The sequence below is a fragment of the Zootoca vivipara genome, chromosome 12 (genome assembly GCF_965207765.1).
Source record: "Zootoca vivipara chromosome 12, rZooViv2.hap1.1, whole genome shotgun sequence".
NCBI classification, from domain to species: Eukaryota; Metazoa; Chordata; class Lepidosauria; order Squamata; family Lacertidae; genus Zootoca; species Zootoca vivipara.
Window position 1 is genome coordinate 28,869,900 of NC_142595.1, and position 13,947 is coordinate 28,883,846.

The following is a 13,947-nucleotide window of genomic DNA, read 5'->3' on the forward strand; positions in this document are numbered from 1 at the left end:
GCCCTTTACCAGTTGTTATTATTGAGATCTTTCCACCACTTTTATATTTGTTTGGAATTAAGACCCTTTGAGAAATTTGTAGGTGTGAAGGGGACTTCTATACATTTTGCTTGAACTTGTTTAATGTCCTCCACAGTATGGGGAATGCTACCTGATCTAAGGTCCCAATTATGGTGACTAAGTATATTTAGCAGAATGCACATCAAAGTTATTTGAAGAAGGCCAGCATGTTGACATTGTGCAAGTGTGCCACCTAGAACATCTGGTATTCTCACCTCCTGTATTTATCTCTGGATGGGTAGGTGTCTACCAGATTTGTCTTTGAATACACATCCTCAAATTAAGGAGATCTAGCATGGGTCAACTGTTCTGAACAGGTACAGCCTTTAGTCATGATAGGTCAGGGCTGTTAGGGATGTGTAAATTTCTTGTCAGGCAAAGAGCCCATTGACATCACATATGGAGTGAATTTCATGATAGGGCCAAGTCTAAGTCTTTCTTAGGGTGATGGCCTTTTTCTACTGTTCTTGGATGCCTATACATTTGTGAAGCTTTTCCTCAGCTTTAGTCTTCCTGGAAGTATCTGATCAGGAGTCCAAAAATGTACGTTTCTGAAATTCATTTTTGCATGGAACTCTTCACGTGTATTGAAACTGAAATCTATTGAAGTAGATAACAATTAGTTCAATAAGATTGACTTTATTGATCTTATTTACATGGCTGTTTTGGTTGTGTATGTAATCGTAGCCTTCTGTTTCCCTATCATTTCCATCATCTTTTCTTAATAAAAGATGCCAAGTTTTACCTGTCAACTTGTATAGTCCAGTCTTCTCTGTATGCCAATGAAGGTTGATTGATTGATTGATTGAACAAAAGTCTTTATACATTGATGTTTGGTTTCCTTAGTACTGAAAGGCAATTCAGCTGAATTTCTCACTACTACACTTCTGGTTCTATGATGGCATAGGAAAGTGGCAGATTATATATAAAATTTGGGTTTTGGCTTTGAGAATAGTATATTCAGAACTTCTCCTCGGTCCTATATACCTGAAGGAGCGTCTCCACCCCCATTGTTCAGCCCCATTGTTCAGGACACTGAGATCCAGCACCGAGGGCCTTCTGGCAGTTCCCTCACTGCGAGAAGCAAAGCTACAGGGAACCAGACAGAGGGCCTTCTTGGTAGTGGTACACCCTTCCATCGGAGGTCAAGGAGATAAACAACTACCTGACATTTAGAAAACACCTAAAGGCAGCCCTGTTTAGGGAAGTTTTTAATCTGTGATATTTTAATGTATTTGGTATTTGTTGGAAGCCGCCTAGAGTGGCGGGGAAAACCCAGCCAGATGGCGGGGTATAAATATTATTATTATTATTATTATTATTATTATTATTATTATTATTATTATTTATACTGCCCTCCAACTATGCTAGGCTTGGGGTGGGGAGTCCTGATAATGAGGTTAAAATATCATTCATACAGCTGGATAGATTTATGTGTGGTCAAAGATCATCCTGATTGATAGCAACTGATCAATACGCTTGGGGGTATGAATCCTTATACTAATAAATATTAAAGAATATCTCTACTCAGGCATTTAAAAGCTTAAGTGTACATTCCTATTCAGAAAAGTGGGGGGGGGACTTCTATTCAGATGTGATAAACATGGTTGGTTTTTTGCAGTTCCACAGGGAATTCCCACATTTGAGTTTATATCATACTCCCATTCATTTATATAGTCTATAATTAATTACTAAAATCTACTGTACAATTACCGTTTCTCCTTAGAGAACCAATCTCAGGATGGCAGAAAGATGCCCTCTAGCAATCACCAGTATGATGAGGGACTAGGAACAAGCATGCACACACCAATCTGATCACTTTACTTATACTTCATATCTTGGACATTATGATTCAGGCATTTCAGATTGACTGAGCATTTAGTCAGGTCACGATAATGACAGAGTACATCCTGATAATGATGCAGGTGGAGTCATGAGGTAGAGTGAAGGGTGGTGATCAATATGATGGTATTAGTTGTCTTCCTGCTAATACTATCTTCTCATATTGCATGTGAAGATCACCTTGTTAAATGCAGGATCCATGCTCCACACCCTCCACTTCAAAAATACCGCCAGGCAGGCAGCATCATAATTGGTGGGATTGTTTCTCACAGTTTCATCGTTGCTAATTCAATAGCCTTCACAACAAAACCTCCAGCAGCATCATTTGAAGATCTGTCGTAAGGAACTAATCTTGCCAAACTTTGAATTTTTGTTTTCGGAAATACATTTAAGGGAATGCTGAAGAACGAAATAAGAAATTTTAGTTGTTAATTCGTTTTAGTCTTAGAAGCTTATCAAAAATATTTTCTTGTTGCGCTATGGAAAAGGTAAAACATATAAGGGAAGGCTGAAGGAAGAAAGAAGTACCACAGGACAAAGCAAAATCTCTTGTTACCTCTGAGAGTGTTCAGAGCTTCCACACTCAAGGAAGGGAATTAACTTTTTCCAGATCCAATTAGCTCAACCCCCTGGAAGATAGGTAACATATCCCCCAGCACCACCATTGTACCACCACTGGTCCAAAAATACCTCCACAACTATGACTACTAGTTACTACTACTGTTAAAAATGATGATATGAGATTCTATCATGCATTCCTTTGTCACATTTTTTGAATTTAAGGTAAAAAGCCAGAGTAGAAAGAATTTTAGCTCTTCTTTCCTTTACAAACTCCTGCATCTCACCCATCTCCAACACCTCTTTCCTTTCTTTCATCATATGCATATTCTCTACACTTACAGTTTTGTTTTGCTTTACATTCCTTCTAAGATTTCTGTTACGATTTCAAACAGAGCAGTGTTTTTTTTCTTCATTTTATTTATATTTCATGAATCTTTCCATTTATGAGAGGTGCCATAACCATCTCAATGCATCCCTTTTGCATTGTATTAAAATGGACTGGGTTCTTTCTTTCTTTTTTCCTTGCAGGAGTGTGTTTCTTTGAAAGAAAATTCATATCACATTCCGTGGCTATCATTATGAATGTGCACAGTGTAGGGTTAGAGCATCATAGATGTATCAATATGAGTTTGTTTTCCATTGTGTCAATCATAGTAATATACCTATCAATAGCGATTTTGTGAAGATATATGCTGATATAGTTGATTGTTTACCTTTTCCCACTTCAAAAGGCATATAAATAAAGACTGATGAAGCTGATGCAGAACAAAATAGCAACAATTTATTAAGGGAAGAATATGTGTCTGATTGTAGTTGTAACTCTTGTCCTAGTGTGGTGCCCAAAAATTACCAGCACATCCTGGCCTTGGCATTTGCAGCACTGGAGATAAATGAAAACCCTCAGCTATTACCAAATGTCACCTTGGGCGTCTGCATTTATGACAGCTATTTCAATGCGCAGAGGACTTATCATGCCACTATGCTACTTACCTCCACATTGGAGATATTTGTCCCTAACTACTTATGTGGCACCCAAAAACATTTGATAGCAGTCATTGGAGGACTAGATTTAGATATCTCGCTTCATGCGGCCACTGTACTGGATATCTACAAAATTCCACAGGTAAGGGATATGTGTATTATGAGTAGTATAAATGCTAGTGGTAAAATGAACTAAATGACTAGAGGCCACAACAGCTATTTTTCAAAATCAATGAAAATGTGCACATAATATTTCCAAGAAGAAGGAATCAGGCCCATTTGACAGTTGACATTTATTTTTTGATTGATTTGATTTGATTTGATTTCTATCCCAACACTCCTCCAAAAGCACCCCAAGGTGGCAAACATTGAATGTAAAAACAATATGTTAAAATAAAATAGAAACATAGTTAAAATATTTTATACCACCTTGGGGAACATGTATATTTGAATATCATGTTGTGTCTTAAAAGAGTTTTGTCATAACTGCCCCAACTGGCTATAACACCTGTGATTACTGTATTTGGGGAATGCTTCATCTTTCCCACTGATACACAAAGGTAGATGGCTGGCCAGAGGGACAAAGAGTCGGGGAGCAAAAATTCTTGACTTGTAAGGTCAGACATGGTGTTTGTACACAGCGGCCAGGGCTCATAAAGGAACAGTGTTGGTATGAAGGACCCACTTGAGAACTGGTGAATATTATTTGGATTTCAGTTATAGAAAGGCAAGGGAAATAGGAGGAGAGCCCACAAAGAAAAGGGGAAGTTGATAATTGAGTAAATTCCTAGAATTTGTCATGAAGAAATAAGGGAATGATGTAACAATATAATTTAAAATAAGTAAAGCACTTACTAAAAACCAAGCAAAAGAATCCCCCTAAAAAACAACCCTTTTATTGGATAAGGCTCTGTGTCCTTAGAAGCTAGGCAACAAAGATGCTAATTGCATCTATGTGGAGAAGGTGTTGCATAATTTAGGAGCGCCAGTAATAAATCTCTTTCCAGGTAATTATTCCCAGCACTTCAGCATTGGGAGAAACTATGAAAACATAATAATAATAATAATAATAATAATAATAATAATAATAATAATAATTCATTATTTGCACCCCGCCCATCTGGCTGGGTTTCCCCAGCCACTCTAGGCGGCTTCCAACAAAGATTTAAAATACATTAAAATGCCACACATTAAAAACTTCCCTAAACAGGGCTGCCTTCAGATGTCTTCTAAATGTCAGGTAGTTAATCATCTCTTTGACATCTGATGGGAGGGCATTCCACAGTATAATAATAATATTTTTTACACACATCTCCTCTTTCATCTTCAGCTAACATTCAGTCCTGCACCAGTGATGAATGATAAAACCCCAGGCCTTTCCTTCTACCAGATGGTCCCCCAGGAAACCCTTCAGTATGAGGGAATTCTCTCTCTGCTTCTGCATTTCGGGTGGACGTGGATTGGAGTCATTGTTATGGATAATGATAATGGAGAAAGATTTGTGCAAACTGTGTTTCCAGTCTTTTCCCAGAAGGGTGTTTGTTTTGCCTTCATAGAGAGAATCCCCACACTTTCTTTTGTCACTGAATTTATGGACATCATAGAAGATGGGGTCAAAATAAATGATAGTATGCTGGGCAGCAAAGCAAATGTAATAGTGATCTATGGAGAATCTTATTCCATGTCATTTTTCAGATGGCTTCCATTTTTATCTGTTGAAAATAAATTAGGGGGGAAAGTTTGGATAGCAACAGCCCAGGTGGAGATAAGTGCATTTCACTATCAAAGGCATTGGGATGTGGAACTATTCCATGGTGCCATAGCCTTCAGATATCAGTTCAGCTATTTACAGACATTTCACAACTTTCTTAAGAACAGAAATCCTTTAAACACTATAGAAGATGATTTTATAAAGAAATTCTGGGAGACCTTATTCAGCTGTGTCTTCTTAAATACCATTGGGGACCATGTGGATGGAGATATTTGCACAGGAGAAGAGAAGTTGGAGAGCCTCCCTCTCCCTTTGTTTGAAATGAGTATGACTGGGCACAGCTACAGTATCTATAATGCAGTCTATGTAGTGGCCCATGCTTTACAAGCCATGTTCTCATCCAGAAGGACATATGGCACAGTGTTAGTCAGAGGAAGACCTCAACTTCAAAATCAACCGTTTGGGCAGGTAATGGGCATTCTCATGCGGTAGCATACTGTATTTTGAAGGTAACAAAAGATATTAATTTGTCCATAAAACTCTACCTATGCTGATATTTTCAGCTTTCTTCCTCTGCCCGCTGCACATAAATGAAAGAATAGTCTATGATTCAGTCAGCCTTCCTTTTCTTTCTTTCTTTTTTCTCTTTTTCTTTTGTATATGAACCTACTGTAAATACAGTGTAGTATGGGTTATGGGTACTCATTTTCTGATTCGTGTAGAATGATGGATGACCATTTTTTTCTGCCAATTCTTCTTCATCCTCAATAGAGTAACATTTTTATTATGCTATTGTCTTCAGAATGCAGTCAGGAAAATGCAGGCCAGGAGTTTTATAAATTCTTTTCAAGTGTCCGTTTTCAGTTCAACTTTTTACACACTACTATATAAATTCTGGCACGCGGGTGATGCTGTGGGTTAAACCACAGAGCCTAGGGCTTGCCGATCAGAAGGTCGGCAGTTCAATTCCCCACGATGGGGTGAGCTCCCATTGCTCGGTCCCAGCTCCTGCCAACCTAGCAGTTCAAAAACACCTCAAAGTGCAAGTAGATAAATAGGTACCGCTCCAGCGGGAAGGTAAATGGCATTTCCGTGTGCTGCTCTGATTCGCCAGAAGCAGCTTTGTCATGCTGGCCTCATGACCTGGAAGCTGTACACCGGCTCCCTCAGCCAATAATGCGAGATGAGCGGTCAGGACTTGACCTAATGGTCAGGGGTCCCTTCACCTTTTTATATAAATGCTGTTATTTATTTATCTTCTTTTTGTCTAGCTCCATCACTTTCTCAGAAGTGTTTCCTTTAATAACAGTGCTGGGGACCAGATTTCTTTCGATCAAAGTGGGAAAATAATAGCTGGATTTGATGTTATAAACTTGATCGTTTCCTCCAACCAATCCTTTCATAAAGTGAAAGTTGGTAGGCTTGATCCTCAGGCTCCTCCAGACAGAGTGTTGACCATCAATGACAAGGTCATAAGATGGCACAGCTTGTTTAACCAGGTAAAAACTGACTGTCAGCGCCTTGCAAACTGTTTAATAGTTCAGTGAGTTTTAAGTCACTATTCTCACCTGGCTAAATAGAATGAAATAAAAATTTAGCTCTAAACTGCCTTATGTCCCTGGTGGAGTTTTTTGTGGGGTCTAGGTCACTAGTCTGACATGCAATATTTAAAAAAGAAATTTCATGATTTAATGAAGTAGAAATAAAAAACTAGTATATGCAAATATAAATAAAACATTAATTATATGTAAACAAGCATGAACACATTTGTGTTTAAAGTTTTTCAAGGTAACATCAAATCAAATCCAGCTGATCTATATTACAGCCCTATCCAATAAATCACAGATTTCAGGAGCAGTTCTATAGCCTAATGCACCAAAATGAGCAGAGTTATGATCCAGTGGATCTCTAGGTGAACTGAAAGGTTCCTGGCATCGTAATTTATCCCAATTGTTCCCCTCCTTTCAAAATAACAATTATGTTATACCCACATGTGCAATAACTTTTGTAAACAGCTTTGAGGTGTTTTTCAATCAAAAAGTGAATACATTTTATGAAATAGATAAATATGCTCCAGCTATTTATAATTTCTCAGAATGTAATTTCTTAATTATTCTCTAAGAAACAACTAAAAGTCCCCAAAATCTTAAGAATACGAAGTTCATTTTTCTTGATCTTTTTTTCATTTCTGGATTAGGTACAACCTTTTTCTGTATGCACTGAGAGTTGTTATCCTGGTTATAGCAAGAAAGTGAAGGAGGGGGAGCCATTTTGCTGCTATGATTGCATTCCATGTCCTGAAATGAAGATTTCAGCTCAAAAGGGTAATACACAAACACACACACTTTACAGGTTTTCAATATCGGATTAGAAAAGTATAGTTCTGAGGGATAGACAGTGTGGTTGGTTTTTATTCAATGTTTGAAATGTGATAAAACAATTTGACAGTACGAAGATATTTCAGATTACTCTGATCCCTATGGTTACTATTTTTATTTGATCAGCATCTCTTTCAGTTAAATTTTGCCTGATTCTGAATGTTTCATCAGTGGTTTTTAACTTGCTTAATCTCTAATATCATTTCCCTTCAGTCCATAGTCCAAATTAACCAGAGGAGCAGAGCTTTTCAATGGCATTCTCACTAACCAGTTGAGAAGCTTTTTCAATTGCTAAAACGAACTGAGCTTGTTGGATCGGCCAAGTTTTGGCCACATAATTTCCTATAGTTATTGTTAATGTTACTCTTTGTTTATATGTGGTGTTTGGGCCACAAAGGCTCCCAGGTTGCTCAAATGGGTTGGCACAAATAATACAACTAAAAACAATTTAAGAAAAGAACATATTGACATTTTTAAAAATGTGAGAGGAATCTAATGTCATCGTCTCATCTATCTAATTTTCCTCAAAGCTTGTGACAACAATAAGCCACTGAATGCTAGGTGCTAGAGAACGGAAAAACTTCAGGAGACTAATAGAAAACTTAAAACAAAGTGCAAACATAGGAAGTGAAGTGCTGAAAGCAATGGTTCATATATGCATTTTTGTGGATATATATATACATCTCCCTCCCTCCCTCCCTCTCTCTATGTATATCAACATGGAAATGGTATGAGTCATATAAATGGCTGATTCATTAAGATACCTTGAAGATTTTAAACAAAAAGACAGTGTAGAAACACTTTAAAAGATTAAATAATACAGTGCCTCTAAGAGGAACAGTTATAATATTAATTGCTAAGATTTAGTTAGCAATATAATAGTTAGCTGTACAATGTAATATTGCTAATATTATGGCAATGACACTGAGTCAACATCATTTGTCACTCTATATGATGACCTGTGTCAGGAGGGAAACAGAGCAAATGGGTCCCTGTAAATTCTCCCTGAGCTTGCTTTCAACACAATCAACCATGTTATACTTCTGCCCAAATTGGGGGTGGGCAACATTGCTTTGCAGTGGCTACAGTACTGCATGGGTGGTCCTTTCCAGAGGGTGATGCTGAGGGAGTGTCATCCGGCCTCAAGAGGACTTCAATGTAGGGTTCCGTAGGGTTTGATGTCATCTTCCATTCTGTTTAACATCTACATTAAACTACTGAGTGGACCACATTGTCAGCAAAATGCTGACGACACACAGATCTATTTCTCCTTGACATCTTCAGGCGTGCCAGTGGATAGGCTGGCAGTAATGGACTGGATGGAAATTTATGAATTGGAGCTCAATCCAGATAGGAATGAGACATAGTTAGTGGGTGGTTCCATAAACTGATTAGATGGGAGGCTGTCTGCCCTTGGTGGGGCTATACTCTCTCTGAAAGAGCAGGTATGCAGCTTGAGGATAATTCAGGGTCCGTTGCTGTTGCTTGAGGATATGGTGGCCTCATTGGTATGGAGCCAAGCTGTGCCCTTATCTGGATAAAGGTAAAGGGACCCCTGACCATTAGGTCCAGTCGTGACTGACTCTGGGGTTGCGGCACTCATCTTGCGTTATTGGCCGAGGGAGCCGGCGTACAACTTCCAGGTCATGTGGCCAGCATGACAAAGCCACTTCTGGCAAACCAGAGCAGCGCACGGAAACGCCATTTACCTTCCCGCTGTAGCAGTACCTATTTATCTACTTGCACTTTGACATGCTTTCAAACTGCTAGGTTGGCAGGAGCTGGGACCGAGCAACGGGAACTCACCCCGTCGTGGGGATTCAAACCGCCGACCTTCTGATCAGCAAGCCCTAGGCTCTGTGGTTTAACCCACAGCACCACCCGCATCCCCTCTTATCTGGATAGGGATTGCCTATATGCTCCAGTAACCTCTAGGTTAAATTACTGCAATGCATTATACATGGGACTGTCTCTGGAACCAGTACAGAAACTTCAGTTGGTGCAGAATTTAACAGCATATGACACCAGTTTCGGCCTGACTGCAGCGGCTGCCAATTAATTTCTGGACCCAATTTAAAGCATCATTTTTTTTACCAATGATGCCTTAAATGGCTCTGAACTATAATACTTCATGGACCACCTCTTCCAATATAAACTGACCTGGACCCTGCAGTCATGATCTGGGTCCCTTCATAATGTGCCCTTACCACGAGAGGTCTGGAGAGTGGTAATACAAGAATGGGTATTTTCTGTGATGTCTCCCTGTTTTTGAGTCTTGTATGGCACCTGTTCGTTTGAGATATATAGGGGGGGGGCAAGTACACTTTGGTGAGAGAACCCCAGCAGAGGTTTAAAGAAACAAATTATGCAGCAAATTAAACATAGAAATACATGCTGTTGGACCTTTAAAATATGCCCTTCTGTTGTTGTTTTTTAAAAAACATTTTTATGATTTTTCCAAATTATTACAGATCAAACCAAATTACTTTAACACAATTTCTTAAAATCAGGCTTGCTGGTTTAATACAATTTCTTACTTTGATTTAATACAATTTCTTACTTTGATTTAATACAATTTCTTAAAATCAGGCTTCCCGCTCCTGTTCTAAACATATGTCAGTCATTTCATATTTAGTGTCCAGTTGTCATCCTTCACTTGCTGTTAAACCATTCTTCTAACTGACCGACTTTTCCTCCTTACAAACAGTCCCTCTGTTACATTTTATAAATATAAAAGCAGTCCTTAATATACATTTCAGTTCCAGACCTGGTATGCTGGGAGAGTTCATTACTATCTTCCATTGTTCAATTCTCTGCAGTGTTTATCTTGATGGTACAAGGTCACATTCCATTCCTTCCACTTTTTTCAGACTAGCATATGAGCCGCAGCCATAAGTAACTCACAGGGTGCACTTCCAGCTTCCACCATTAAAATTTCCCTGTAGAGTTCTTTTTTGGAACACAGTTAAAAGCAAAATCTTTTCTTAAATTCAGCCTCTTTTCCACATCTGTTCAGCTGCAGCTCATTCTCCTCCCTCCACTGCATTCTTCCAACAACACCCCCAGTCCAGATAGTCATAAATAAAACCCATTCAGCCTCTATCAAGAGGCGGAGGCATAGCAAAACCATATCAAATTCATTGTTGAGCTTAAATCTAAAGCCTCCCCCCTCTTTTTTGAGGTTCCAGGCAGAGTAACAAAGCAACAGCTATACACGTCTCTTTCATTGTGCAGGGGAGGACAAAAAAATCCCTTTCTCAGCTGTTGTAAGGATTTTCAAGCTTCAGGAAAATCATTCAAATACCTTCAGAAAGCCTAGCCCAGTTCTTTTGACAGCTTATTGATTGTAGTCCATTAGCATATGTCAGTCCAGGAGCACCTCTTGATTAAAGCCAAGTATCCAGACTAAGAAAGAACCCTCCAGAAATCATGGTGGTAATGGAGGCTCGTCCATGGCAGGGACACACTCAGGGACGTAGGAAGATAGGGGCGGGCCGCCCCGAGCGGCGGGCTGCAAGGGATGCAGAGGCACACCACACCCCCGGAACGTGCTCCACGGCCCTCTGGGAGGCACGCCCCACCCCCCAGAACGTGCATCACAGCCCTCCAGGAGGTGCGCCCTGCCCCCAGAATGGGCGGCAGCCTCGCCCCCGCCCCCAGTGCCGGAGCATGAAGCTCCACCACTGGACACACTGCCAGGTCGCTCCCACTCTGTCTTTCAAGTTGGCAGACATGGGATTACACAGTACTGAGGGATACAGTGAAAATCCCAGACCCCACTGGGGGACATTGCAAGGATTTATTCCTCATAAATCTTCTCTTTCCCCTTCCTGAACTTTGTCGCAGCCTCTGGAGGGCTGCGAAGAATAACTGCAATTGATCGTGGCTGTGGCCAGAAACCTTAAAATATGCCCTTTTAAGCGAATTCCAGAATTTGTCTCTTCCCCTAGCATTGTAAAAAGCTTCCTTTTTTTAAGCTTCCTTACAAACTCTCCGAAGGTCAGATTCATAAGCTTCAGAAAAGTTACATAGGCAGTAAAACATAGCTTAGTTACAAAGTGGTGAAAATTCCTAAATTATCCATATACCCTGTGTTTCTCCGAAAATAAGACACCGTCTTATATTTATTTTTTCTTTAAAAAACACCACACTATGGCTTATTTTCAGGGGGTGTCTTATTTTTTCCTCCTCCTCCTCCTCCTCCTCCTCCTGCCACGACTGGCATTGCTGCTGTGCCTATCACTATGTCTTATTTTCAGGGTATGGCTTATATTCCTTGAATACTTAAAAATCCTGCCACAGCTTATTTTATGGCCACGTCTTATTTTTGGAGAAACAGGGTATTAATTCAAGAATGTCTGATGAGAGCATGCAGTTAAGCAGCAGCAACCAACACAAACACCTTCACACATTGAGCTTCTTGGTTAGACTTAGTGGGGAGAGGGGTAGAATTGGTTACCACCACCACCCCCAAGATAAGAGAAAATGACCTAGCTAACCTGACAGCACGGCTAACTCTATGATATTAACCCCTTCATGTGTTACTTAGACTTAAGCAGAGTGGTTATAGGAGGCTGGTTATCTCATAGTGCCTTCATTACATATCTTTAGGTGCCAGGTGAAAACATTCTTCTTCCATCAGGCTTTTCTCTGATTAAGCAATCGTTATTATGTTGTGTATTATGTTGAACGCCACCCTGTGATCTTTGGATGAAAGGCTGAATATCAATTTAGTAACAATAAATTACCTTTGCTTTTCAGATATGCATGACTGTTATGACTGCATGGACACAACCTATCCAAACATGAAGCATGATTTTTGCATACCCAAAGCTAGAACATACTTATCTTATAAAGAACCTCTGGGAATCACCTTAAGCCTCTTTGTACTTTCCTTAGCGTTAATAACAGCTCTGGTGCTGGGAATAATTCTGAAGAACCACAACACTCCCATCGTCAAAGCCAACAACCGGAACCTCACATACATTCTCCTGATCTCCCTTCTGCTTTGCTTCATTTCTGCATTGCTTTTCATTGGCCATCCTGAACCGGTGACATGTCTTCTCCGACAAACTGCTTTCAGCACCATCTTCTCAGTGGCTGTTTCTTCTGTGCTGGCAAAAACTATCATGGTGGTTCTGGCATTTATGGCCACAAAGCCAGGGAGCAGGATGAGAAAATGGGTGGGGAAAAGCCTGGCCAACTCCATTGTTGCATCTTGTTCCTTTGTGCAAGCAGGCATTTGCAGTGTGTGGCTGGCAACCTCTGCCCCATTCCCAGATGTGGACATGCACTCAGTGACTACAGAAATTATATTAGAATGTAATGAGGGATCTGTCATTTTATTCTCTTGTGTCTTGGGCTATCTTGGCTTCTTGGCTATTGTCAGTTTCGTTGTGGCTTTCTTTGCTAGGAAGTTACCGGACAGTTTCAATGAAGCCAAGTTCATCACTTTCAGCATGTTGGTGTTCTGCAGCGTGTGGCTTTCCTTCATTCCAGCTTATCTGAGCTCCAAGGGCAAATACATGGTGGCTGTGGAGGTCTTTTCTATTTTAGCTTCCAGTGCTGGCTTGCTTGTTTGCATCTTTGCACCCAAATGTTATATCATTTTGTTGAGGCCTGAGCTGAACAACAGGGGACAGCTAATAAGAAGATAAGAATGAATAACATGCTTTTTGTTACAGTCTGTGGTCTGGATGCATATCTACACACATCTTTCTGATATATTCCCCTTTCTGGAGCTCTTCAATATATGTTTTGCTCAAAATTCTCTAAGCACTTACCTGTTTGAGATACATGTGAAACTCAGAATCAACTTTTTTAAAATGTATGTACAGAAGGGAAGTCATACAGACTCATGTATGTATAGAAAGTATTTTTAAGTCAGACACATTCAAGAACTATACAGCAACACAGAAATGAGGATCAGAGTAGGTTTAAATGGAAGTATGATGAATGCTTTTCAAACTTTGTGAGGAGTAAAGTAAGTTTGCATTCTGACTCCCACTCTTTTTTATTTTATAGCAATAGATTTTTTAGCCAATGCAAACTCCCCATCTTCATGTATGCAGATGATTTAGTGTTCCTCTCTATTTCTCTATTGCACCTCAAAAAAACTCTTGGAGATGTTCACTGCATACTGTAAACAAGAAAGCTTATGTATAAACTACAAAGAGAACAAATTTCTAGGGTGACTGCTTCTAATGAATTCTGAATTCTAAATAAAAAAGTTTTGCTTTCCCAATGCAAGTCAATGTAAGGACCAAATATTATGATTTCTGAATTTTAATTCTGAATCCATGTGTCTGTTCTGTCCTGTTTCTGCATTTTTTAAAAAAATATGCACAAAAGTAGCATTTGTTTTTATGTGCATGTGAGAAAGTCCAGTGATGTCCTCTCTCCAGAAGCTTTGGA

General features: G+C 39.6%; 1 protein-coding gene across 1 annotated transcript; it reads left to right on the top strand.

Annotated features, from left to right (window-relative positions):
* The first annotated feature begins 2,022 nt into the window (after positions 1-2,022).
* On the top strand, positions 2,023-13,190 carry LOC132591121 (vomeronasal type-2 receptor 26-like). Its single transcript, XM_088654611.1, has 4 exons — positions 2,023-2,240; positions 3,295-3,586; positions 7,353-7,479; positions 12,295-13,190. The coding sequence occupies exons 1-4, from the start codon at positions 2,023-2,025 to the stop codon at positions 13,188-13,190; spliced, it is 1,533 nt and encodes a 510-aa protein (XP_088510737.1).
* The last annotated feature ends 757 nt before the right edge of the window (positions 13,191-13,947 follow it).

Excerpts from the sequence above, each read along its gene's own strand:
- LOC132591121 (XM_088654611.1), top strand. The coding sequence starts at position 2,023 with ATGATGGTATTAGTTGTCTTCCTGCTAATACTATCTTCTCATATTGCA. Across the intron at positions 2,241-3,294 it reads GCATCATTTGAAGATCTGTC|TGTGGTGCCCAAAAATTACC; the intron begins GTAAGGAACTAA and ends CTCTTGTCCTAG. Across the intron at positions 3,587-7,352 it reads ATATCTACAAAATTCCACAG|GTACAACCTTTTTCTGTATG; the intron begins GTAAGGGATATG and ends TTTCTGGATTAG.